This window comes from Corapipo altera, unplaced genomic scaffold (assembly GCF_003945725.1).
Source record: "Corapipo altera isolate COAL_440 unplaced genomic scaffold, ASM394572v1 22, whole genome shotgun sequence".
NCBI lineage: Eukaryota > Metazoa > Chordata > Aves > Passeriformes > Pipridae > Corapipo > Corapipo altera.
Window position 1 is genome coordinate 6398441 of NW_020884886.1, and position 27212 is coordinate 6425652.

Sequence of the window (27212 nt, forward strand, 5' to 3'; positions counted from 1 at the left end):
AATAATTTTTAGGTCAAAAGCGTTGTATGTAACCAAGAAGTGCATAGCACTGAATGCATCACTTTGACTAGCACAGCTCAAAGAGAACCAAGGAGACAACTCACACACTTGTGTATAAAGTATGTAACATCCATTGGTGATACCTGTGTAGCAATCTATGGGCAAATGAAATTTGTAACATCTTCATTTATTTTAAGTGTAATCTGTTGTGTATATACAAAATCAGAAAAATATATTCCTTTTTTCTTATATACACTGTATGACATGAGAATAAAATCTGGAATAGTTTGCAGTAACTTAGATGAGACTGGACTTTCAGATACAGAGCTTTAGAAACACCTCCTCAGCATCGTTTGTCTTGGACCATTGTGATAAAAAAGTTGCAGAAAGAAAGCAAACTTTCTGGACAGTATTCCTCAGCCACCTTTCTCTGGTCAATGTAATCTACATCTTCAACACAGTCTTGAGGACTCTGTTCTAGTGTTTTTTCAGACACAGAGGCAGCTGCTGGAGTCAGAACAACATCTTGCACGTGATGCTTTGTGTTCCCTTTGTCAGCACCCACTGCTGTTAGTAGGCTTGAGTGGGTCAGCCTGAGGTGAGCACTTTGTGGGCCTTTCCTGCATACTTTAGATTTTAGTACACTTTTGGGGTCTTTACAGATATGCTTCTGCTTCTTTAGGGATCGGGAGACTTGTTTCCAGTAGGTTTTCTGGTTTGCTGCATACTGTGCACAGCTGGAAGGGTCTCCAGAGAATTCACACCAGAACTTGTTGTCACCCTGCTTGCACTCCACGTGCACAGTAGCAGCATTCATGTCTGCCACTGCCCAGGTGCACTCAGCATTCTCTTTGGTTTCAAACCTGCCTCTAGGAGATGATTTTCCTCCTTTTGACTTCTGCACTTTTTCGTTTCCTTGGGTAGATTCAGTTGGGGTTTTCCCACCATCTTTTATGCCTTGTCTTCCCTTTTTTCTTTCCCTCTGTCTTTCACAATTGGCTAGCAGCATCTGGGAGACCAGCATCAACACACAAAGGAGTCCAAAGCTCTTGATCCTCATGGTCTCTGTTTTGCTGTTATCTGCCTTCAGAAAAAACAAACAAAAACATAAAAACATTTTCAGTTAAGGCTGGACTCCATTTGACAGTTGAAGTTTTTCAGACATGGCATTGCACTACTCTTTGATACCTATTAAAGTGATGTTATTGGCAAAATGATCTCTCCTTTGTGTAAATAATATCTGGTTTCTAGAAGCACTATGAATTATCCTCGTAAATGGCTGCAGAGTAAATTCCAGTAATTTAACTATTTATACAATGGGGAACAGAAGATTCACTGTCAGGACACAATACTGCCCAGTAACTGAGGTACCTTAATTAAAATCTCTATTGTAGTCAGCAAAGGTATATGAACCTGGGATTTGTCAATCTCAGATATCTTAAGTTACAACAATAAATTTGTTTCCACAATCTCCCACTTTGTAAAATGTCCCGTAAGTGATTTTGACCTTTGACTATTCTTCAAAGATATGCCAGACAGAAAGGAAACCATGTGGTTCAAATTGAGAAAAACTATTTTGTAGGCATCCTGAAAATCATTGTAATTCACTGGTTATGACGGTATTTCAGTTTTCTGTTGAAATAAATTATGGTAGTCTTTCCAGACATCAAAAAGTAACTATTGATGCATTCTTTGCCCCTTTGACTGTTAAACTAACAGAACTACCTTTTTGCTTTTGAAGATACCTGCAGGGTACTGGACTGTGTCTAAAGCTACCAAATTCAAGGGATAAATATGCAGCTTCAGTTTTGAAATGTAGCTAGTGAGCAACTTATTATCAAGATGTTTTCTGCATCTGCACAGGACACATTTATTTCCATAGGTTTTTCTTTTTATGAAGCAGCTTTCAGGATCAGAGCAGGGTTTAAATCAGATATTTAGATGATTAAATCCCTAAATGTATTTTTCAGATGTTTCCATCATAGTAATTTCTTCAGCCAAGTTTTCATATTGGAAAGCAGAAATTCGTGTGCAGCCACATTAATAAGGAATCTGTTTCAACATTCAGTTATCTGCAAATATCTTTGGTAGCATAAATCTAGAATGTAGAACACACAGGTTTCAGCATATGTGAGCAGGTCCTACTTTCAAATATTTTTTACTTGACTTGCTTCAAGCCTTATGCTACACACAAATTTTCACTCCAGAAAGCTCTCTTTAGAGAATCTCATGTAACATTAACAGCTCTGTTGCAAATACAGCAACTAATAACATTAAAATGAATGAAGATTTGACAGTAATATTCTATTGCAAGTGGAACAGTGCAAAGAGTAAGATAACTGAAAGACATACCTTGCACGGGGCTTGAGGATTCCCAAACACAATCCTGAGGCAACTCACCCCTTTCAAAAGAGCTGGAGCTCCTTGTAAAAGCAGCGTGGTTTTTATAAAGGCAGAGACACACCTTCAAGTCTCCAGTCAGACCATTACAACACAATAGGATACTTCAGTACCATGTTCACTTACCTCTGACACACCTCCTTGGAAAAGGGCCAGTTCTCATTCTTAGCACAAGAAAAAAAAAGGCCTGGCTATGATGAGGGACAAGGTGTGCTTGCGTAATTTAGGTGTTACTTTAGCCAAGTCCTTCCTTCCTCATGAACAACAATAAGAACTCTATCAGGTCATGATCTTCTCTGAAAGAGCTGTTACCAGCTATTGAGGGATGTTTCCTTCACACCCTCAACAAGTTGCACTACCATTTCATTTAGCAGAATTTGATAATGATAGTGAGAACCACTCCACAAAGCACTTCAAAGTTATCTTTCAAAATGTAATGAAGTACTTAAAAAAACCAAAGTAACTATTCGAATAGTAAGTAATATGAGTCCAGAGCAGGCCACTAAGTCAAGGGCTGGAGTACTTCTCCAGGCTGGTGCAGGCCATTCAGCCTGGAGAAGAGAAGGCTCCAGTGAGATTTTACAGCAACATTTCAGTACCTAAATGGGGATTACAAGAGAGCCAGAGAGGGACTTTTTATGAGGACGTGTAATGGTATGACATGGGGTGATGGCTTTAAACTGAAAGAGTGTAAGGCTAGATGAGATGTAAGGAAGAAATTTCTTTTTATGATGAGGTTGGTGAGACACTGAGAGAGGCTGCCCTGAGAGGTCGTGGACTTCCCATCCACAGAAGTGTTCAAGAGTAGGCTAGACAGGGCTCTGAGCAACTTGGTATAGTGGAAGGCTCTCTGTCCATGGCAGGGGGATTGGAGCTAGATGATATTTAAGGTCCCTTCCAACCCAAACCATTTCAGGATTCTATCATTCTGCATTTAGGATGGTGAGATGGTCATTTATGGTGAAATGGTCAAAAGCATGAAACTCAGAAACAAATTCAAACTCCTGCAGAATTAGTGACTGAGAGGTCTAAGGGCTGAGTTCAGCTGCACAGCACTGATCTACACTCCTCTCTCTGCCAGCTTTTGTGTGTGTAAAGAAGTGTGTTACATCATGAGATTTCATTATGGGACCACATCTAATGCATATTAACCTGAAAAAGAAGATGAGAGTGAAACAACAAGCATTAGACAAATATAGAAACACATTCAGAGCTGGGAATAGGCATCCCTCAAAGAATGGATAGAGCAGCTGGTAGCTTTGTAGCTTGGTTGCTTCAGGTGGTTTTGCTAAAGAAATGTGAGGCATTTGTTATATAAGCTTTGGAAATACAAGAATTAAAAAGGGATGCAAGAACAGAGAAAAGTAGAAATTGGTGTAAGATATAGGCAGGTATTCCTCTTTGGGTCTTTCCTAACTGATATAAATGGAATTAGACGAAGGGGAAAACTATAGACACAGCATTGTCTGGACTGGTTTGGTGACAAGGAGACTGTTAACTTTCTGTTAAAAAAAACCAAAACAACAAAAACAACAGAAGCAAGAAAAGGAAGAACAGTACAATTCTTCGATGACTGTAGGACAGAAATGTGCATTTATTTGAAGTATGAATGGTCTGATCTGTGTATCAGGACTATATCTCCTAATCTATATCTTTGATGCTTTTTGATGGAGTTCAGGCACCAGATCTGCCTTGTGCATCTTTAGTTGGCAGTAGTTACTATGAAACTGTTTGCAAAAGTCTGCTAAATGTGACAGATTTGTGGTTAACACTGGCAAGGGCTGATGATGGGGGCAAGGACGACTTGATCAGAAAATGTTTAACAATATGTCAGGTTGGAAGGGAATCAGAGTACGAGAGCAACGTAAGAGAGAAGTAAGCAAGGTACTATCTTGCTCAGGAATACTAAACTGATGTTACATAGTATACACAGTACCATCTAGAGTATTCAGTATTTAGCAGGGATCCTCAAAACTGTGCAGCTGTATTAGTGTGGCTCTGTGCTGTAGTTAATGAGCCTCTCAGCAGGGCTAATTACTCTGAGGACACCATAAGGCCAAAGGGCAATGCTAACCTCACATTCTGGTACTAATTTAGATACGGTTTTATCGTGCCTGATTGCTTGTGTAAACATACTATAAATTGATTTTTGTGTGACAGATTAGGGTATTGGTTCAGCTATAGGAGCCTGAGCAATCTGGTTTCAGGGCCAAAGCCAAAAACCTAACCAAACCACAACACACACCTTCCTACTACAGCTGAACAATGTCTCCAAATAGGTAAGAGAGGAAGGTTAAAAGTAAATAAGGAATCATGGGAAATGGGACCAAGTACAGAATTTACAGGAAGGAAATATGTGTTCCCTCCCAGCTCTGTCATAGACTTTGTCAGAGATATTTACTAGGAGATGACACTGGTTCTTCACCTGGAAAAGGAATTCTCTTGTAGGTGATGCTGCAATGATTTATTGTTGGTGTTTACAAAATGCCATTTAGTGGTGAAACCAATCACAACGTATTGAAAATATTTAAGCCCTCCACCATTCATTGCTTCCAAAACTGCCTATTTTGACAGCTTTGATGAGCAAAATAAGTTTTAATGTTAATCTCAGTTCAGCTGCCCCGTTATTGACAGTATGTATCCTAGTCTTCTTACTTCATAAAAATGGGGGAGAACAGGGAGAGAAAAGGCTGCACAAGTGAAGATCTGCTTTCTGCTGCTTTGGTGCTTCCTCCCCCAGGTTGTGGCAAACTGGACACATGTTGGCTCTTCCTGTCTTTAGCATGCAGAAACTCCTGTAGAGAATTCTGCAGTCAAGAGTTTGTTGACATGGGCACTTACATCTTTGAGATGATCTTGAGCCAACTGGAAGTCTTGCCTAACCTGCTTAAATGATTTCAAAACCTCAGCAAACTAAGATGTACGTATTTAGGTGCATAAAATACAGTCTCAGTCTATGGAGGTTGGTCTGGACATCAGGAAGTTTTACTGCTATGCCCCTAAAATATATTTTTGGGGTTTTTTTTGTTTTCATTAGACATGAACTGATGTTTTGTGGATGCCTTTCACCTACCTGGGCATATAGTGCATTTTGTACCCCAAAAATCCTGCTGTGAGTTGTCCTATCAGTTGATCAGAACAGTCACCTTCTTCAAATGTCATCCTGGAAAGAAAGTACACAAAATTAAAGTAGGAGTTTAATTTCTTAGGTACTTAATTAGCACCTATTTGCCAACAAAAAATTGCTGCAAAAGCCTGTTTGCAATATGATTTCCAAGAACGTATTTTTTTCTTTCTGCCATGCACATTTTAAAATTCACCCTAGTTGTGTACTTTGCTGGGCTGAAATGCTGTTTGCCTGTAAACTGCAGACATGGTTTTGCCACAAAACAAACAGTGCAGATAATTCATCAAAAGACAATTTGATCTACACAGTGAATGGCAAATGTGGATGGCTAATTTGGCGAAGTCAAATCTATGGAGAGCTGTTTAGTTATTAAAGTAGAAAGGCACTACATTTCCATTCTTAAGTAAACAAGCTTCAGTCAAAGAACTCACAACTTGATTTCCTTTTTGATTCTATAAGTCTAGGATTTACAGAACAGTAAGCCAACAGCCCTAAGTGCTGAAACCCTTTTATATAGCAACGAAATAGTTACCACACAGGCAGTGGCTCCACTGCCAGCTCTTCAGTATCTCACTGCCTATGCTCAACACTTCAGAAGAATGTTCCATATCCTACTGTCACTTCTCTGAAAGTGTACAGTTAATTTAAAATGTGGTGATGGTTTCAGTGCACTGAGATCTGCTTATTAACTATTCTACATGGAGGCACGATTATTTGAAAGAAGCTGAAGAAAACTCATCAGTTAACAACTTTCAGTTACTTCGGGCCTGGGGTTAAATTCATATTAGTTAAATAAATATGAAAGAAAAATTAAAAGGCACCAGATTCTCTCCTCATTGAGTCTTTAACAGTATCCAATTATTTCACAACAGACACCATATGACTGCTGTATATTACTTTTAAACTAATAAAAAAGAGAATTTTTTTACTATTTACTAAATAGTAAGGAAATTACATTACAGCAATTAAATTCTAGTCTGTGCAGAGGTTTGCATTTACATTTAAGAACTAAATTCCTGAAACACTAATGGATTGAACACTGCTGCTTCATACAGTGGTTATCTATGAGTGAAGCCGACAGCTTAATAATTTTATCCATCACTTGCAGGTGTAGTATTACTGATTCCCTTCCTCATCTATGAAGTCAGTAGTTTTTGCTTGCAATGTTTCTTCATTTACTTGCTGCATTATGTTGGCAACATTTTGATTAAAATATCTTGAAATTCATTACTGCCAGGGTGTAGTTTCTGTTCAGCAGAGGTCTAACCCTCTTGACTCCGAGCTCATGTGTGGCAGTCAGCAGTTGTTAATCTATTCCCTTGCTGACTACTAAACACACTGTCACATGGAGTTGGAAAAGGGAGAGTTTGTTTTCAAACCTGCAGAGCTTTATCTCTGTAGGCAAGGACAGAGGTGTTTTCAGAAAAATATAAGTGGTTTTAATTAACCCAAGGAGATCCAAGCCATTGATGGAATATGACCATCAGAAAAAGGAAATCCCTCTTGTTTAATGAGGTAATACAGAGGAAAAAGAAACGCATATATACAGGAGACAGAAAATTTTGATGCCAAATGGAGTTTACAGAGTGTTTCACCTTGGCAGGAGGAGGCCTTCTGAATTCAGTAAGGGTAGGAAATTTGCAATGTGTTCTCTCCCTTAATTTTACTTTGAAAGTATATTAGGCCAACGCTAAAGAAAATTTGCCTTGACTCTGAAGCAATTCAAAGAAGTATAAATAATTGCCATTACTAATTAAACATGATTACCCTCTTCTATACAGGATGTTAAATGCTGATGTCATAATAAAAGTGATTGCTATGATACAAGAGTTGGTGGTAAACATATCAAAATCTAAACAGATCCTAAGATTTTGATCACTTTATATTTGCATCTGATAATGCTCCAGGATTACCAAATAAGATGAGATTTCATAGATTTAAAAAAAAAACCCACACCTGTTTTTTCTTCTTCTGTAGGATTTATCTTTCATAGAATAGAAAGGCTATATTTTATATATATAAAGAAAAAATTCTTACAAGAAAAATAACATGAAATTGAGGGACACTAGACTGAAATGTGTTTCATACTGATTTTTCCAATATCAGGAAGAACTTATCCTCAAAATCTGATTTTATATATTTTCATTTACTTTTAGCTCTAATGGAAGTTAATCACTTCTCTACCTCAAGCACAGCTAAAGATTTCCCAAGAACAGTCATTTAATTGTCCTGTGATTTTATTCGAGCAGGCTGGCTGCTGGATTTATTACCATAGATTCAGTATATTCAGGGCATGCTCAAGTTGATTTGGTAGCCAAGGGAAACAACCACTGACTAATTGCCATCTTAGTCTGCTAAGATTTTCATAGCTTAGAGCAATGCAAGAGCCTGTCTGTCTGACCAGAAAATCAGAAATACAATCAGACAAAGGATTGCCCTCTTATAGAGAAATAAAGTGAGTAAAATAACAAAAAGATGCCATTGTAAATTACTGGCTGCCATTAGTCTACACAGGGTAATGGCAAGTCATGCATAACTATGAGAAGGCAGAACTGGACACATTACACAAATCATCAGACAGCATTGCTGGAACACAAGGGACTGTCTTACAGCTCAGTGCAGTCTACCATAAGCACTGAGCCCAATGCTCCAATCAAAAACTTCTTTCATCTGCTGTGAATCCCTGATCTCTCATTGAAGTATTGCAGTGAAAAACTCCCGTATGCTTTTTCAGATGAATAGCAGAAAAATGTCTTTGTATTAAGGCATTACTTGTAGAGTCACTTCAGGAGGATGAAGGTAAGAAATGAGGTTCAGCCCTCTTCTAGTTCTAATCCACCTTCTCATAAAAGTAAGATGCTTCTTTTTTTCTTAGTGGGAATTTAAAATTACTTAGGTGCTTGTTTCAGGGGTTTTTTTCTGATGTGTACACTGTGGACTCTACTTAATTACTTCTTGTGAAGGCAGCAGAAATACTAATTGATCCTGCATAAATGAAGGGAACCAAGACCAGAGAATGGTTATGGTGCGGAATATTTCAAATATTCACTAGATCAGTGATGAAATTCTTTCACACCCTAATGTGGTTGCAGAGTGATACAGAATCATAGTGAATGGAGTTGAAGACAGAACATGTACAGGGCAAGATGTGGTAGATTAGGAAGACATTCTTTCTGAGCTGCCAACCACTTTGAAGTTGTGTCTGTGCTTCTGTGAACCACATGTGATCTGAACCTTTTACTTCCAGAAATCAAAGCAACTTAGATTTCCTTTCTAGATTTTCTCTAATGCAGTCCTGGTCAGGATACACGGGTTTTCAAAAGTCTGGTTTACATATCAGTGATAGCTCTGGTCTTTGTCTATTCTCAGGATCCTTTCCATAAAGCTTAGGGCTGTTCTGTAAATAAATTAAGCTGTAGCAATAAATATACATGTGCATACATATACAGATTATAATATAATAGAAGCATTGAATAGTTTTCTGCTTTCTATTATAGTCATTAATATTAGTGGGTTTACTTGTGTATTTGTTGAAATAAGTGGTGCATATGTGTGTGTGGAGAGAGAATAGGTGGATCCACCCTAACTAAGAAAATACATTGCATAAACTCTTGTGAGTTTATCAGTGCCTGGTAATTTTGTGGGGTTTAGCACTGGTTCTATCCACAGCAAGATGTTTCTAGCACTTGCTATGGAATAAATATTCATTTCATTTACACTTTTTAAATACAATGGGAAAATGGAAACAGAAACCAAGAAATTGTTCCAGGAAGAGGAAACCAGGAATGAGGAATGGAAAACCAGGAGCTTTATGATGTAGGAGACTGTGTTGAGTCTGGTTGGGATGGATTTAAGTTTTTATAGCAGTCGATATGGTGCTGTGTTTTAAATTTGTGACTAGAACAGTGCTAATAACATACCCATGTTTTAGCTGTCACTAAACAGCATGAAGGCTGCCTCTGTTTCTCACGGTGCCCCCTCTCCAAAAAGTAAGCTGGGGGTGGGCCAGAGGTTGGGAGGGAACACAGCCAGGACAGCTGACCCCAGCTGACCACAGGGACCACAGAGATATTCCATACTGTATGATGTTACACACAGCAATAAAACTGGGGGTTGTCTTTCTAGAATAATCACAGCTTGGAGACTGACTGGGCATCAGCCTGTTTGGTAGAGGTGTAGAGTGAATGCCTTTGCATCACTTGGTGTTGTTTTCCCCCTTTTCCTTTCACTTATTAAGATGTATTTATCTCTACCCACATTCTTTCCTCTCCATTTCTCTTCCAGTTCTCTCCTCCATTCCATTGGAGAGAGGGAGCGAGTGGCTGGAAGGGGGCTTCACTGATGTCTGGGGTCACCCACCACAGAGACTTCAATCCTGCAAATAACTAACAGGATTTTTTATTTCAGTGGATTTCAGATGAAAAGAAACCAACAGAGAGTTCAGTCCCTGTTCAGAACTATCCTGTCACTAAAAATACTTATTGCCAAGCTACACCGACATCGCCCTGGCTCCATCCTCTAAACCACGGCAGGTGCCTCAGCAAAGACAACAAGAAGGCGCAGTCACAGTTGGGACAACTATTTAGCCGAGATAGATTACTACTTTTGAAGAAACTGTTTCAGCTACTGGAAAAAGTGTTCTTGGACTAACAGAGGCTGTGCCTCCACAAGTCACATCAGCCACCATAGCCTGACCTATCCATTGACCAAACTAGCCACAAAGTTTGTCCTCCATGACCTTTGGGTTATCCTTGAAACATAGTATAGGCTGTAGGGCTCCAGAGCTCACATCTGGAAGGGGCCATGAAAACTCCTGTTGAAAGCTCAGCAGTTTAGAAGAATGACTGTAAAGGTCTGCATTTCACAGCTGCTGTGTGGGCTGGCAGCTCCCAGCTTTTCTACATCTGACACAAGTCTCTGAAAGGAAAGAGAAAGGACAAAAGGAATGGACAAATCTTATTTGCCATTTTCGTTTTACTGAACTCAGCAGGTTTACTTATATAGCGAATAGAAGTTATTAACAAAGTAAAAAAGTTTCCTGATCTATCTTTCCAGTGCAACTTGTTATGGTTAGCAAAAGCTGAAAGGATGCACATACCTCAGCATTTATGATAAATTTGGGGGTTGCTTAGTTAACAAAGAGAAGATACTATATCTCTGAAGTGTTTTTACTTGGATCATTTCTAACTCTACAGCTCCTCCATGTGGAGATAATTAACAAACAAGAAATTAATAATCCTAAACACTAGGTACTAATATTTTTTAATGGGTTTGCAGAGAACTAGCAATTTTAAGTATTTCAGACTATTTTAGAAGTATTCAAGCTTGTTGAAGCAGAACTCCATTTTCTGAAAACAGGTGCAAAGCAGTGCATCAGAATGTCACTGTTGATGGTGCAGATTTCCAACTCCAATTCTAGTTTAAATTACTGCTTTTCCCTTTGCTATCACATCAATCACACAAAGTAACCTTTTATCCATTTTTAATTCTATTTGTTACTCTGTGCCTGTAGAGGAGTCTCACATCTATGTCCTACTTCTTGCCATCAGGGAATGTAGGGATTTTTCTCCCATACATGGGTTAAGAGGACCTAAATCTTGGTTAACTAACCTGCTGTTTTGGAACAGGGATGAAGGCTGTATCTAGTAAAGAACAGCCTTCCCATAACGACTTCCTGCATTGTTTGTCCACAGCCTACAGAAACTGAGTCCTCGATTATCTAATGCAGTATTTCAAACAATTATTTACTAGATAGTGAATATTATCTGTGTGTCATTGATGACACAGTCCAAGTTACTTCAGGCTCTACAGAGGGATCTGTACAAGCTGGATTGATGATCCAAGGCCAATGGTATGAGGTTTAACAAGGCCAGGTGCTGGCTCCTGCACTCGGGCCACAGCATCTCCAGGCAGTGCCACAGGCTGGGAGCAGAGTAGCTGGAAAGTGGCCCAGTGGAAAAGTACCTGGGGGTGCTGGTCAGCAGTGCCTGAACATGAGCCAGCAGTGTGCCCAGGTGATCAAGAAGGCCAATGGCATCCTGGCCCATTTCAGAAATAATGTGGCCAGCAGGATCGTGGCAGTGATTGTTCCTCTATACTGGGCACTGGTGAGGCTGCACCTCGAATCCTGTGTCCAGTTCTGGGCCCCTCATTGTAAGAAAGACATTGAGGTGCTGGAGTGAGTCCAGAGAAGGGCAATGGAGCTGGTGAAGGGGCTGGAGTACAAATTTGATGAGTACTGGCTGAGGGAGCTGGAGGTGTTTAGCTTGGAGAAAAGAAGGCTCAGGGGGCACCTTCTCACACTCTACTACTCTTTGAAAAGAAGTTGTAGCCAGATGAGGTCTTATCCCAGGTAAAAAGTGACAGGACAAAAGAAAATGGCCTCAAGTTGTGCCAGAGGAGATGTAGATTGGATATTAGGTTGGTCAGGCATTGGAACAGACTGTCCAGGGAAGTGGTAGAATCACCATCCCTGTAAGTGTTCTAAAGGTATGTGGATGTGGCACTTGGGGATATGGTTTAGTGGTGAACACAGTGGTGCTAGGTCAGGATTTGACTTCAGATCTTAAAATAAATGGAGCTAGCCGATGCCTTTTGACACCAGTATTTTATAGTACAGTTGAGCTCAGCAAAGAAACCTTAGACCTGCCTCATTTCAGCACCACTAAAAGCCCAAAACTGCTCTAAACTAGGACAAGCTGCTAACCAAAGTGCTCTGAGTAATTACACTCTACACCAGAAAAGGGCTTGATGGATAACCCATTGCTGTGGTAGAGGGTGAGATAGGATGCACCAGTCAGGCCTCTTTCACTCCAGCATTAGGTTGAAATCAAGAATAAAAATGATAACACTTGGACAGCTTCTGAAAGAACAAAAAGAGATTTTTGAAGGTGAACAAAACTTATAAAATGATCTCACAAAATTATTTCAAACCATAATTTATCTAAAGACAGCATAAAATAGAGTAATTATGGAGGGCAAAAGCCACCTTTTTCATTGCTGTCTTCTTGCCATATTGTAAATTCTTGCCACATTGTAAATTCTTGCCACTTGTAAATTTTAGTTTTGGAATAATCAGTGAAATCTTGGTATTCTCAAGGGCCCTTTCCTGTTAACCCATCAATATGTTCTCTGTTACTCCAGCTACCCCAGACCAGCTGCTTACTATTTGCACAAAGCTTTTTTTAAATATAAAAACACAGACTAGGTTTTAAATATTATTTTTGTTCCTTTCCTTATCAGCTCTTTCTCCCTTCTCTGAATCATTTTATTTAAGGTAATGAACAGAAAGAAGCCAAGAGTAATGGTTTTAATTAAGTAAAAACATAACTAGACCAGAGAAACACCGCTACATTCAGTTGGGAGACTTACATTAAACTACATGCTGGCAGGTAGGTATTCACTGGGGACACCATATATATTAATGGTACACTATATATATTAATTTCCATTTTGCAGCACAACAGATTTATGGTTGGAAGAACTAATGAGATGTGGGCAGATAGGCAGGCAGATACAATTGTAAGCAGAGAGAACAGAGGAAGTGCTGGAGTTTGCAGGGCATTATTGTATCTGTGTGCATCACCCACAGTAAACCCATGTGATGGGCTGGCTCTGTTTGGGAGTCCTCACTACACGTTCAAGGGCCAAAGTTGAGGCAAGTGGGGCATGAGACTTTATTCCCATATGTTTACTAATCTAGTAGAATTACAAAACTGTGTGTTAAATTTTTATTTCTGCTTAAATAAAAATGTAGCACTGTTTAACATACTGGCTTCTGTTGACACATCTGCTGCCAGAGGCTCCCTTACATGTTTCTCTTTCCTGACCTTTTAAAGGTAGATAATGATACGTCTGTGTGGGACTGATGCAAGAAAGTTACCTTTACTATTCTTTTTTTCAAACATCCTGAAATGCACTAGTAGAGGGCAATGTGGAAATAAAATGTGTTACAATTTTAAATGATTGCTGCAACCAAGAAACTGACTTCTGGCTGAGACCAGTATTCTGTTGGTCAGTTTTCTTTTCCGGGTCTGTGGACTGACAAGTGATGCACTTACACAAAGCTCTTGTAAAAGCACATTAGCAATTAAATTGTTACATGTCTCTTTACATAGCAAGAATTATTTTTTTTTAATAACTTTTATATAATTCAGGAGAAGCATAAACATGAGGATGACATAAAAAATTAATTACCTGAGGATGTCCTTTTCAGGTGGATTTCTTCCTGTCTCTCAGATATTTACAATGTGCCTTTCCTCTCACAGATGCTGAAGGCAGTCAGTTTTCTGTAGTGCTTTCTAGTCCAAGACAACTGACTTTTCACTGCCCATGTAAATTATGCTGTAGCTGCAGGGTAGTCTTATACTAATCTTTGCTATTTGAGTTAAACTAATATGTAGATGTTTAAAAAGGGCCATGATATACCCAGAAGAATAATTTGGCTGCTGGTAAAGATTCAAAATAATCTTTAATTTCAGATCCTGTGTTCTTTCCAAGTCAGAAACCCTCATGACACAATCCACCACACACACACACACACACACACACAAAAAATTTAATAATAAGGAAATTGTTTGTTCCTTCAAATCATTATGATAGTTTCTATTTTGCTTTAAAGAGCTTCAAATGAATTATGTTTCTGCCAAAGAACACTGCTGCTACTGAGGTGAAATATGTAGAGTTCTAAAAAAAGTTTTATAGTTCTCTAAGGCAAAAGAAAATGGTATTTCTGATTTCGTTCAGTTGTTGCCCCACCTGAGTCAAGATTTCCAGTATGATCAAAGACTATTGAATTGATTCTATGGAAAAGATTTCAGGCCCAAGAAGGCAGGGGAGAGAGATGACTACAGGTGATGTTCTGTATTGCTGCCATTTAATGGTTCTTATGTCTTCTTGTCTGGTACATTGGGAAAAATATCTCCTGTCATGCTGGAGTAGCCCATCTTCCTGGCAGACACAGTGTGGACTTCTACAGAAGGGTTTTAAAAACAGGTCTTGGAAAATCTCTCAGATGAGAGAAAAGGGCATGGAATGGGTCATGAGAGACAACAGTATTTGAGGCAGGTCTTGGGGACAGAAAGACATCTTGTCCTAAAAAACCACATCTCCACAGCCTGCTCTGGCATCCACCTTTGGGGCAAACCCACCTGCCCATGGCCCAAGTTCACCAAGATGACTCAAAGACAACAGTGTCTCTTCTGCTGTGGCCCCACCCCCTGGCAGGGTCCTGCCAGTCATCCCTCCCCTGAGCACTGATGCTCCCAGTTGGTCCCTGCAGAAGAGCCAAGATGGCAACACCTGCCTTGAAGGGGGGATGAGGGAAGGACGGGGGGCAACACTCCTGTCCACCTGCTGGGCTGTTTGGCAGAGGAAATGGGGAGGGCCCTCTGCCAGACTTCAGAGCCTGAATTTGGCTACCCATTTCTTTTGCTGGGAAGCTTCTAGACCTCTTCAGTTCCTAAGCAAATTCTTCATTTTATTACAGCTGCATTTGTGGGGAGGGCCCCCATGTTACACCAGTAAGATAAATAAAGGGGCAACCAATGTCACCATTGGCACATTAATTTTTACAGGCCACAGCAGTAGTGACAAAGTAATGCAGGGGTTTTTTACATCTGCAGCCAGCAGACCTAAAAGAACACCACTGTTTCCCCTCCTAACTAGAATCACTGTGAGCCTGGAGGCAGCAGGAGTTACCATGGGAGGGATGCCTACGGCGAGCAGCAGGTTATGCAAACAGTTTTATAACCTGCTGAGGAGAGGGCGGCAGGGAGGGGAACTCGAACTTCCGCTCCAAATCAGACGTCAGCTTCATTTTTTTTTTGCTCTGTACATACAGTTCTGTGCTTCCAGGACACACAGCTACTCCGGAAATTCAGGACCTGGCCTCCTGCCTGACATCAAGCAGTTAACTTTGTATGCAAGATGAGAGAGTGAACATGTCCATGAGATAACACCAATGTCTTGTCGTTGTACCCACTGCATCTCCCCCGCTTTGTCTTCTTACTCCTGTTCTTGTGCATGTATCACATACTTTTTGTCACTGTAAAATGATCTCTGAAGTCTGATTAGAACAATTCTTCAGTTTGTAAGGGGAAAAGCAGAGAGAGGCAAAAAAAATCTCCTGTGCTGTGCCTGACTCCTCTTCAGAGAAGAAGAGAAACAGAAAAAAAGAAATTGACAACCACAAAGTTTCTACAGAAGAAGAAACGGCAACAGGCAGCTTTGGGAAATTTTAGTTTTTACTTTGTCCCTGTATTTTTGTGGAAGATCTCTGTCCCTAAAATCCATGCCATATTAACTATGAAATCTACTGAAAAATCAAGAATGCAAAATGTGAAGCTGCAAGAACAACCAAGCACACCTAAACAATTCTCTTGGAAAACACCAGAGTGCACTACTGCATAGTTGAGATGATTTACAAGCAGACTAAGCGATATTATGGGGATGTGAATTTGGCCTACTTCAAGAGAAAAAACCTCCATGCTGCAAACAGCGATTTTCTTAGGTTTAGGTATTTGATTTTAAGGCATTTCGTGCTCCCTAACACCTGACTTCTTTAATGATTTTCTCTGCTGTCAAAACCAGGCTTAATTAAAATATGTATCAAAGGTCAGAGGCATTGAACACAAAGTTACCCAAGATGATGCATTTGACTTAATGATGAGATCTGCCATCAGAAAGTACTTAACAAAATAATGTCTATGGTTCAATTTGGTAGAACGGCTGATCTAAGAGCATTTTTTCACTTTCAGGAGATAGAGATGCTAAGAGAGGTGTTCATTATTGAATAACCAGAACTTTTAAGCTTTATTCTGTGTTTCCATTGTAAATCATAGAATCATTCAGGCCAGAAGACACCTTAGGAGGTTTGTAGTACAACCTCCTCAAAGCAGTTCACAGTGAATTCTGACTATGTCGCTTAAACTTTGTCCAGTTGGTCTTGGAAAGCTCCACAGATGGAAATTCCAGAGCAGCTCTGGGGAACCCACTGCTGTGTCTATCCTCCTTAAAGAGAATGTTTTCCCTTACACCTAGTCAGAACCTCGCTTGTATCGATTTGTGACCACAACCTCTTTTTCTCCTATCACACAAGTCAGTGAAGAGCACGGCTCTGTATTCTCCACAGGCTCTTCACATGTATTGAGGGGCAGCTACACACCTCCCCAAGTCTTCTCCAGGCTGAACACGACCCATTCCCTTGCTCTTTCCTCACAGGAGCATGCTCCAGTTCTGACCATCTCAACGGCTTCCCATTACACTCACTCCAGTCTTTCTTAGATCATAACCATGCGTGTTAAATACACATCCTTTCATACACAGGCTCTCCAAATGCTTCATATTGCTTTTCTTGAAGGCTTCCCTTGTCAAAGTAACAAATACTTGTGTTGCTTCAACGGGAACCTAACCGTGAGGATCCCGAGGCAGGTGGACACCTCACATTGCACTGAATTAACAGCAGAAGTAGCAGGTCTGGGTATCAGTGGTCTCCCAGCCTGCAGGAATCCAGACAAACATTTTTGCCTGCTGTTCCTCTGTCAGAAAAATAAAGACAAATTCAAAGACCTCCACTTGAACGGATTTCCTGAGGTACTTACACATACAGGGATTAACTGGTTTACCTAAAATGAATGAAACAGTAGTTTTCATTCACAAGGTACCCAAAGACTGCATTAAACTCACCACAAACACTTCTCAATCCATCCTTTAATAAATAGCACTTTCATACCCAGAAGGTAACTGAAATGTCATAACTGGTTTCTGGTGCTAAACACAATTAAATGGTAATGTGGCTGATACAATCACAGTGCTGTTACACTGAGGTGGGGTACTTCAGTTAATATCCAATTTTTAAACATTTTGAAAGCAAGATCATTATAGTTGCTGACTTGCTGATGGCATAAAGGAGAAAATTTTCTTTTGGTGAACTGATGAAACCTCCTCTTTTCTCCTGCTACCAGTATGGGGGCAACAGATTCTCTCAGACTTCTCTCAATGCAAGTCATTATCTCATTTTTGAGGTCATTAGTGTTGTAGTGGAAAACATTCACTGTACTGCAAAACATTCCCTCTGCACAGTGGATTTCATATCAGATAAAAAAGTTTTAAAATATTTAAAAGCACACCTCAAGAAAACATGCAACCTTTCCTTAACAATGCAAAAAGTCCCCTAATACCACTCATGAATTTTGCATGTCTGCAAATCTAACAATTATATTCATGTCTATGACAAAAATAAGGCAACAGGTGTACTATTACATTTTTTTACTCACAACGCAGGAGCCTGGCAATGGTAACTGAAATTACCAATGAACATTATCCACACTGGATTCATGGCAGACAAAATTACAGCTTACATTTTATCAGCATTCAAGCTGCATTTCTGCCTTGTACATACAATCTTCTGCACTGATCCTGTGTCCATGGCTTGCTGTTCTTTCCACATATTTCAAGAGGTTTGGAGACAGAAAACTATTGCAAGTTTTTTAGTACAAGGCTCCAAGTTTAATGATTGGACAGTCACAATCTGGAACTGTGTAGTGAGAACTACAAATCTGTGAGTAAAGCTAGAGAAGTACTTCACCAAACACTACCTTGCACAAACTTTCTAATGGCAAACATAGAGAACTATTAATTTCTACAGTATGAAGTTTTTCCAGTTATAGCCCTGATGCAAAGCTTACTTGGGAACAAAAGGGGATCACTGTTAAATAATAATCTGAATATAAACACGTCATAGTCTGACAACAGGCCATTAGGTCTTGTTTTGTGTTTTGATGAAATTTATGCAACTGCCCAAGTTGCCAAGTGAGTTACTTTTCAGAAAATCTACTGAACCCAAACGTTAATATTACCACTAAGAGGTCCTGATAACACTGAACTCTGCAGATGCATCACTGATGATCATTTGTTTAGAAACGTAAATGTATTCTTACACTACTCTCTTATTTCTACAATCTTTTTTTCCCCCTCTGGCTGAAACTCATCACTGCAATATAAACCTCATAATATTGAAAATATTAATATTAATGGAAATGTGTTCACAGTGTGAAAGTAATGACTCAGACCTGTAACTTCTCTAACACATTCTACCAACAATCTCTTAGGAAACAAGTGTCAAATACTGTGACTTTATACAAGTAGCATTAGTTAAAATTTTATGAAAGCACACAAGTATGTTGTCAAAAATTTTATTTTTATTGTTTGCACTAACTGCATCATCATTAACAGCTTTCATCTCTAACAAACTAAAGCAAATCAGCACACACAAAAACCTATGCAAGGTCAGCATTCCTAAAGCAGAACCTCTGTTATTTAAATGCACACCTGGGTGTGTAACAAGTCTAGTGACAGTTCATCCTAACACTTTAAACACAATCATTCCAGTTTCATGCACTTTTCAGGGCTGTTAAAAAGTTTCATTTTAGGGGAAAAAAAAAAAAAAACAGCTACAAGATTTATGGAGATAACTCGTTTTTAAACCAAAATTCTTATGGTCTAAATTATTAAACTACAGCAAGCACTTTTCTTCAGCTGTAATAATTTTGCCCTGCAAAACAAAAAAGAAAAAAAATTAGTCACTTTGCTGTTTTAGGTATAAATTATCATTAGCAACCTAAACACTTGCCAGCTCATGCTGCATATACTCCCATTTCTGTCAAGTGTTTGCCAGTTTCATTCACCAGCTCCTGGCTTTCCTTCTGAGCCGAAATGGAAGTTCGTATAAAACTAATCAGTTCTGCAATGAAGGGCTTTGCCTTTTAAAATCCTGGCTGAAAATCTGAGACTTACCAGGCAAGCACCTGCATGTGATCTCTTGTCAACCCTACAGTAACAGACCCACAAACCAAGACAGTCCATTTGGTTTTAACTCATTTCTGCAAGTTGTTTCTGAACTAATTGTTGAAATTAAAATAGTTCATTATTAACTAGCAGTTTTGATGAATAAACTTTATCCTCTCAGTTTCTGAATGTAGTTTTAATTTGTTCTAGCTGGTGCATTTGTTTTTGGATCTGATGCATTTGTTATTTATCTTACTTCTCTGGCATAAATCCAGAAGGCAGCACAAGAGGGAATGAGTGACAGAAGGAGAAAAATTAGCCCAATTCAAACAGTTAGAATGGAAATACTGTAAGATTAACAACAATAGATAGGGTAAACATCTGAGTACGTACTAAAGACCTCATGTGAGGCTGTAAGGGAATCCTGAACTAATAGGCATCACTGGAAGTTTAGCCCAGCCTCTCAGAAGCCACAAAACAGGATTTGCAATGTCAGTTTTTAGCAAGTGAGACTAGAACCTCCCTGTCCACATCCCTGAGAGATCCCCAAAGTAAATTTAAAACAGAAGTACAATAGAATTACTGTCGGGTATATTCTACTGTGCTTCCAGATGCTAATTTTACCTGAAGTGAGTCCTTAACCCCTAAAGATGCCAATAATGTAGGAGCAGAAACCATGCAGGGATTCCCAGCAATGTTCCCGTGCCAGTTTCATTGCTTCTGTTTCATTTTCAGACCCTTGCCCTGCTCCTCTCATAGAAGTGGACATTTTCTGCACTGATTCTTCCTGGTTTGCTAGCTCTTCTGGCTCCACACCAGTAGCTATTTGCTTCATGAGAGCCTCTGGAGGAGCCTTTTGGCACATGGAGGTCTTCAACACTTCCGTGGATTCACAAGCATGAGGGATCTTTCTAAGTTCCGCGGCGATCTGATTCCAGTAAATCTTTGGATTATTTCTGAAAGCACGACAGACTGATGGCTTGCCAGTGAATTCACACCAGTAGGACATGTCTTGGCTTTTGCATTCAATTCTAAGTTTCATCTCCTCATCATCCCCACTAATGCTCATTGTGCAAATGTCTTTGGTTTTAGTTCGAAATTTGATTTCTTCACCATTGCTTCTTTTCTTTGGCTTCAGCTTCTGTCCCAGTCCTCCCATGCCACAGATAACAACTAGGAAAAGAAGAGTAAAACCCTTCATGGTGTGAGGAGTTGACCGAGATCCCTGAGCAACACGATCCAAAAAAGTGAAATCAGTAAGTAAATGCTTGCTCACAATTTAAAGGCTTGGTGCACAAAGAAGCCTCTTTCCAGCAAAACATTGGATGTAAGGGTTGGGCTTTTTTATAAAAATAATAAATCACACTTCAGTAGGCACATGCCCATAATTTATAGCCTGAGGGAGTGTCAAATAACCTTGGGAGTGTGAACTCCCAAGAAGGTAACAAGACATGTCTTGTAAATGCAGTTAAATACAGAACGATAGTTGTATAACTGAGAAGCACATTCCTATTCAGGATGAACATGTCATATTTGATTTTTAACAGATATTTGCCATTCTCCAGCTGCTTTATAGCTATCTTCATGCCAGAGCTTGTAAGACCATATCAAAGAAAAAAAAGATAAAAGTGCCAAAACAATCTCTGCAGCTACATCTGGATGATTATAAATGTGTCCTAGTAAAAAAGGCTGATTTGTACAACAGGTTTTCTTTGGATTTGCACAGTCAGGATGCACCTTTAGCACTTCATTTTGTCAGCACATGATATGCAGTGAGGATGCATGAAAGATAAACCATACATTCTTTGAGCCATGAAAGATTTTACACTTGCAATGCTTAAGCAAGATAAGGAATAAAGCTTGAGCAAAATAAGGTATTACTGGCCTAAACATACACCAAACATTTGGAAGTTTTATCATCACTGTCACACCATGAGTTACTTTCAGCCAACAGAGTAAGACACCAGAACTAATTTATCATGGGTCAAAGCAGCAGGAAACAGACCACAAAGCATATCAGACAGATATTTGTGCTTCATCACTTTTTAGTTGTTTTTTTTTTTAAAAAAAAAGGTATTTTCCTGTTCATAAAAAGTGAGTTGTAAAAATGACATAAAATAAAGGCAAGAGAATAGAAATATTTTAGTGCAGTTTCTGCTGCAGTAACTAAAAGCAGAGCTAAGGAAAAATCACTGTAACTCCCTTGGCATTCAGAAGGTCATGAGGAAAAGCCCTTCCCTTGCTGTGGTAAGACAGTACTTTTCTGGCTGATAAGACCCCCACCAGGCACTTCTTCCTAAGACATATATGCTACACTCAGCTTTACCTCACCAGCTGCTGGAAGGGGGTATTAGGTATGCAACTGTGAGGTGCTAGAAACCCTGGGGTTAAGACTGGCCATACATAACAGAACAGAACACCATTTTCTGTATCTAGTTGCTCACCAGGCAGCATTAAAGAAAACAGTACGGCAAAAACATTCATTTAACACATTGGGCAAAGCAGAACAACAACAACAAAAGTTTCTTGGGGCAGTTGACAAGAGTCCCAGCTGCTGTGGGGAGTCCCCAGCTAATCTGGAAGTTGCCCACTTGAAGGTGGAGCCATCTGGAACATCCATTCTGGGTATCACGAACCTTGTTCTTCCAATGTGTCATCAAGTTCCACAAGACTGAATACCATTTAACAGAGAGAACAACCTTGTTTTCTTTTCATCCCCTCTCTAAGGCTATTTTAGTAACATTTCTGGTAGAGGTCTCATCTCTATTCTTCCCATTAGTTTCTCCTGTCTGTCTCTTTCAAGGTAGGGTGTGACTCTCCAGCCAAATCCAGGGACAACAATGGTACAAACCTACTTAAGACTTACAATTCACTCTTAGTTATTTTCTAGGGAGTCTTCTTACCCTTCAGCCAGCTGGAGAGAAGAATCCCCTAGCCCACTGTCATGGTTTGAGATAGCCCCAAAATCCAATTCCCTAGCTCCATCCCCCCTCCCACATTTCAACCTAATGTGAGATGCTTTTTTTCCAGACAAAACACAACCAGACTCAGAATGGGGGAAAGGGAATATATTACAATGACTGTACAAATAAATACTATAACACATTATACACACGATCACAACTATCTCTACCATGACATATAGTATTTACAATAGATCAGATCTCCTCTCCCCTCCAAATAAAAGTCCAGGAGGGAAAGAAGGACAGATCCTTTCCAGTCTCTCAGGGCAGCAGCTTCTTCTAAGGCAGCAGGTTCTCCTCATCTCATGCATGCAGCAGTAACTGGATTGTTGTAGCTGGATCTCTGTTCAATACACACAAGGGGGTCTCCAAGCCCCTCGGCCCGTCGTCTCCAAAACGAGGGTCTTTCTCTTCCGTGGACTGCGTAGCAGGGACAAGCTCGCGTCACCACGTCATACCACGAAGCTCAGGGGTCTTCGTGGCAGTCCCTTTCCTCAGGGGATTCAAATTCCCCTTTGCAGAGCTCTGTGCTCTGTCTCAAGGCTGCTAGCTTAGCAGCAGCAGCGAGGGGGGCCAAGGTCAACCCCCCCGCATTCCTTCTCCGTCCCGGTCCAGCTTCCCAGGACGCCTTTGAGCTTCTCAGCTCCTCTCTGCAAGTGCTGTAGCACTCCAAGGCTCTTTCAAGCAAGAGTCCATCATCTTCCTCCTTCCAGGAGGTTTCAAGGAGTTTGGGGGTTTGGTACAGTTCCTACCCCCAGAACTCTGAAGTTCTGCTGCAGGCTCTCTCTTCTGCTGCTTCCTTCGGTTCAGTTCTTATCTGTCCTGGCTCTTATCCAGAGTCTCTGGACACTGCCGCTGCTTCTGCTCTGTCTCTGCAGCCCCCAGCTGGGGCTGGGGAGGGCCAGAGGCCCCGAGGGGCTCCGGGCCCCTTTCCTCGTGGTCTCACAACATGGCTACTTCTTCTACCAACCCAAACTACAACCCCTTCTCTTCCGGTGCTTGTGATATGTTTACATTTCTGCAGGAGCGCTAATTGGGCAGAACTTCAAAACTTCCAGGGGTCTCCACCCCTGGGGGTTACCACTTTTTTTCAGCCTCTGGGGGAAAACAAGGTTCAAACCACTACACCCACCTCAAACTTAATTTCAAGGATTTCAAATCCCTATTGCAAGCACTCAAATGCCTCATAATATTTGACAAGCAACTGTATTGTTTGCACTTTGTTATACACAACAGAACTGACAGTTTTTAGATAAGAAACTAAAGACATCTGTCTCATTCTAATAACTGCTAAAGAGTTTAAAACAACTTAAAAGTTACTTTATACCACTTTCAGATCTCTTGTTCTCAAAGTTTTCAAGTTTAATCATGAAAACAAATAAATTACAAGGATAAGGATAAATAAATACCAAAGCTTGGATTCCAGTATATTTACATATTACAGCTACTAGGTTACTGCCAAGTGTTTGTCTCACTCCCATCTGACTTTGTGTCCTCTGTCTGCTTGTGCTTCAGACGAAAGAGCTCATGGTCTCTTGTATCTGTAGAAAACAAATGCCCTTTTACAAGGTAAGCTAGAATGCCAGCAGTGAACTATGGGAGCTGAAGAACTAGCAAATGTTTAATTCTCCTGTCAGGGCTACAGAAACAGGTTATATGGATATACTCCACAACTCATTAGCTTGAATCCTACCATCTTTGCATAATTCAGATCCTTTGTGGAAGTTGGAAGCTCCCTCACCCAGAGTCAATGTTCTTTCAGTCCATCCTGCTCCAAAAATAAAAGTCAAATACAGAAGAAATTTTTATTCAAGGTAAAAAAATTAATTTTCCTAAGATTTCAACTCAGTGCAACTCTTCTGAGACAGGTCTACACAACAAAACAAGTGAGAATCAAACATCAGGTAGTTAAACAATTTCTTTTTTATTTAAATGAACTGGGAACATTTTCTCAAATTAAAAATAGAAACTTTTAAAAATCTGAAGTTCTGAACATTACATATACACATATGCTACATACTGTCAATTAGAAATGTTTCCATTTATGATGTAAAAATTAAAAATTTAAGGTTATTCTGGATTAAAGACTTGTATCACTTTTCAAGCATTTCTTTGAAATTATAATAATGACTTACAGAATTGTCCCTACTTCAACATAATGAACCTTGCTGGAAACAAAGTTGACAACACTGATATATGAAGAGATTATTTTAGATCAATAATTCTAACTACTTCACCTGCCAAAATGTTTTAGACTGGTAACATACATACTTTTGGCCTTTTGATGAATTCTGTTGTTAACTAACTCAGCAATGCAACTGTTTGCCTAAATTCAAGGCAGTAACTCTTAGTAACACAAATGTTAACTCCATTGCTAAACATATTTGAATTTTAACAGTGGAAATCACAGTTTAAAATTATTTAGCAAGAATATTATCACTGCCCCCAAAAGTCACAGTGTTACCATTAAGGACGTTACAGAAGTGGGTGTCAAAGAGGAAAAGAAAGACAGAGAATGTAAAGCATTCTAAAAATTGCCAACATAGGACATCCCTCATGCTCTTTTTGAGTACTACTGAACTCTAGAAAGCTTAGTTTTTTCACTATATTATGTAACCCGCACACTCCCCACCCCCCCCCCCCCCCAAAGTTTAAAAACAAACTTCTCCAAAAAGTTTTTTTTAGGTCTATACTGCAAAACCCACTAAATATTAAATAATTTTAAAAAAAAAAAAAGAGGAAGAAAACAAAACTACAACTGAACTTTTCAGATGCACAAAGAGACACAGTGGAACCCATTAAAATTCAAATTTAGTCCAATGTGGTCATTCAAGAGCACCAAATAGCAACACTGATCATGCTGGTAAATTCATTTGTGTAGAGTATTATACAATATTAAAATCTTAACTAAACACTTAGAAGTTTTAAGAAAAATGTATATACAAAAGTCTCTGTATACAAAATGTATTTTTATGTAAACGTGTATGTACTGTATTTAACACAAATCAACAATTTAAGATAAGAACTTGAACAACTGTCAGAGAATTCCTAGGCAAAGGCTGTTATCTAATTAATTTATATACTGTGATGTAAGGTACAAAGCCCAGTGTAAAAAAAGTAAAAAACAGAAAACATTTTTATTCAAGCCTTGAACAGTGGTATTTGAGAGGCAGTGCCCTGATCTCAAAATATTCTGTACAGTAGTTTATGGCATAACATTCAATAGTATATTTGGGATTTACAGTACAGCTGACATAAAACAAATGGCTCAGGATTTGTCAGATGAATGGAAATGCCAATACACTTGGAAGAATAGTGATATGCTCCCGTAGAAGAATCTTGAGCCTCATTTACATAGCCTGGAAATAATAACAAAAACAATTCAGGAAAATCTGATAAAAAATTGATAAAGATAGAATTTTAATGTCATTTAAACAGAATGAAGGCACAGATTTTCATATCAATCTGAATATGGTTGAAAAAGTTTTTTATTTTTAAACCTTAGAGCACCTTAGAGAGTTACAGAAATCAGAGCAGCTTTCTTAAAATTAGTAAAGTAGCAATAGACCTCGAATTGACTTAAAAAGCTTATTACTTACCCCTTAACGTTTCCAGTATGTGTTACCACTGTTCCACAGAGCTGTACAAGGAAAAAAAACCAGAAACCAAACCCATCATTTTCTTTTGGCCACAAATGGAACAGAAATACTCTGTCTAACTAAGGTGAGACCAGCTCAGTTGGCACAGACTCTTCTCAGTCTTTTACCCATTCAGTCAAGCATTCTTCAAACAAGAGGAAATAGATTCATGGTTCTCTCCATCAACCTTTCTGGTTATCTTTGTTTCATGATAGAAAGAAATGCCTGGATCGCCTGTTCAACACCATTCCTTTGCAAACTTAATCCTCCTTAAACTTAAGCCTCCTGTATTGCTCTCACAAAAATGGTGGCTGCATTTAAGGTTATTTGTATCTTTGATATGTATATGAAAACCCCTTGTGTGAGACACATACACCTCAAAGACCTCTCACTTGTACTTACATATCTTAGTGTTATAAAAATATTTGCCTCTCTTTCCTGATTTTGAAGGCCAAAAAAAAAATCCCAACCCTATGGGATTCTTTAAACCTGCAAAAGTACAGGTGTACAGAGATCTGTTCAAAGTTGTACCCCTCAAAGCATCTCCAAAAATAATTTGCAGGAAATCAAAAAAAATCAAGGATAAAAGTGAAGAGTATGCTGAAATGAAAATTAAAACCAAGACTTTATTCATATGGGAATTCCATACTGAGAAATTCAAAGCATGTATGCCATAATTAGCAGTTTTTCAAATTATCTCAGCAGATCAGAAGGCAGCACTGCTTCAAACTGAATGTTTAAATTTTATTATGGAAGCCCATTTTAAGTAACTCAGAATTTAGAAAAAGGTAGTCAGGACTGAACTAGCGGATCTTTGTGTAAAACATTATTTTATGCTAGTCATTTTTAGGTTATTCAGGAACACAATTACCTATTCATCGATGACTGAAATACCACAATAAAACATGATATGAACCTCAAGAGTATTAATATCCACACTAAAGATTCAAAGATCAGAAAGGGACTTCTAATGCCTGAGCAATTATTAGTTTCCTCATGTACAGTATTGAAAGTTCTTAAATATAGATATGACAGTGGACAGTACTTTAGAATTAAACACCTTGTCAGTTAATTTAGAGAGTAAGTACCCTTTAGTTGCAGAACAGACCAGAAAAATTGTGATCATAAATATCACTAAAAACTCCTTCAAAATAAGATGTGGAATCAAGATCTGGTCAGTAAATAATTATTGTAAAATACAGTTTTAAATACTGCTACTAATAATAATCATTATCATCATCATTGGATGCAGCCACAAAATCTGGCAAGACCCAAACTCTGAGCTCTCTTGGTATTTAC

At 39.2% G+C, this 27212-nt stretch overlaps 3 protein-coding genes across 20 annotated transcripts in view; all 3 read right to left on the bottom strand.

The window, feature by feature from the left end:
- On the bottom strand, positions 1 to 2476 carry FGFBP1 (fibroblast growth factor binding protein 1). Of its 2 annotated transcripts, none has more exons than XM_027642914.1 (2): positions 2353 to 2476; positions 1 to 1084 (listed from the first exon to the last, which is right to left on the bottom strand). In XM_027642914.1, exon 2 carries the CDS (start codon positions 1058 to 1060, stop codon positions 344 to 346), a length of 717 nt encoding a protein of 238 aa, XP_027498715.1. In that variant the 5' UTR covers positions 1061 to 1084; positions 2353 to 2476; the 3' UTR covers positions 1 to 343. The 2 variants fall into 2 exon arrangements, with proteins under 2 accessions (XP_027498715.1, XP_027498716.1); XM_027642915.1 differs by having other exon boundaries at positions 1 to 1080; positions 2353 to 2395.
- A 16266-nt stretch (positions 2477 to 18742) lies between these two features.
- FGFBP2 (fibroblast growth factor binding protein 2) lies at positions 18743 to 24079 on the bottom strand. Of its 2 annotated transcripts, XM_027642767.1 has the most exons (3): positions 23404 to 24079; positions 19937 to 21550; positions 18743 to 19079 (listed from the first exon to the last, which is right to left on the bottom strand). In XM_027642767.1, the coding sequence occupies exon 2, from the start codon at positions 20511 to 20513 to the stop codon at positions 19950 to 19952; it is 564 nt and encodes a 187-aa protein (XP_027498568.1). In that variant the 5' UTR covers positions 20514 to 21550; positions 23404 to 24079; the 3' UTR covers positions 18743 to 19079; positions 19937 to 19949. The 2 variants fall into 2 exon arrangements, with proteins under 2 accessions (XP_027498568.1, XP_027498567.1); XM_027642766.1 differs by having other exon boundaries at positions 18743 to 21550.
- Positions 24080 to 24177: 98 nt separating this feature from the next.
- PROM1 (prominin 1) overlaps positions 24178 to 27212 on the bottom strand; it is a 61519-nt gene continuing 58484 nt past the window's right edge. For all 16 annotated transcript variants that reach the window (XM_027642764.1, XM_027642762.1, XM_027642765.1 and 13 more), the window contains 2 exons: positions 25875 to 25915; positions 24178 to 25634 (listed from right to left, as the gene is read on the bottom strand). In XM_027642764.1, the coding sequence (XP_027498565.1) occupies positions 25897 to 25915 (19 nt within the window). In that variant the 3' untranslated portion in view covers positions 24178 to 25634; positions 25875 to 25896. The remainder of the gene's footprint in view (positions 25635 to 25874; positions 25916 to 27212) is intronic.

Bases quoted from the DNA above. Each gene is read 5' to 3' on its own strand.
- FGFBP2 (XM_027642767.1), bottom strand. From the start codon at position 20,513: ATGAAGGGTTTTACTCTTCTTTTCCTAGTTGTTATCTGTGGCATGGGA.
- FGFBP1 (XM_027642914.1), bottom strand. From the start codon at position 1,060: ATGAGGATCAAGAGCTTTGGACTCCTTTGTGTGTTGATGCTGGTCTCC.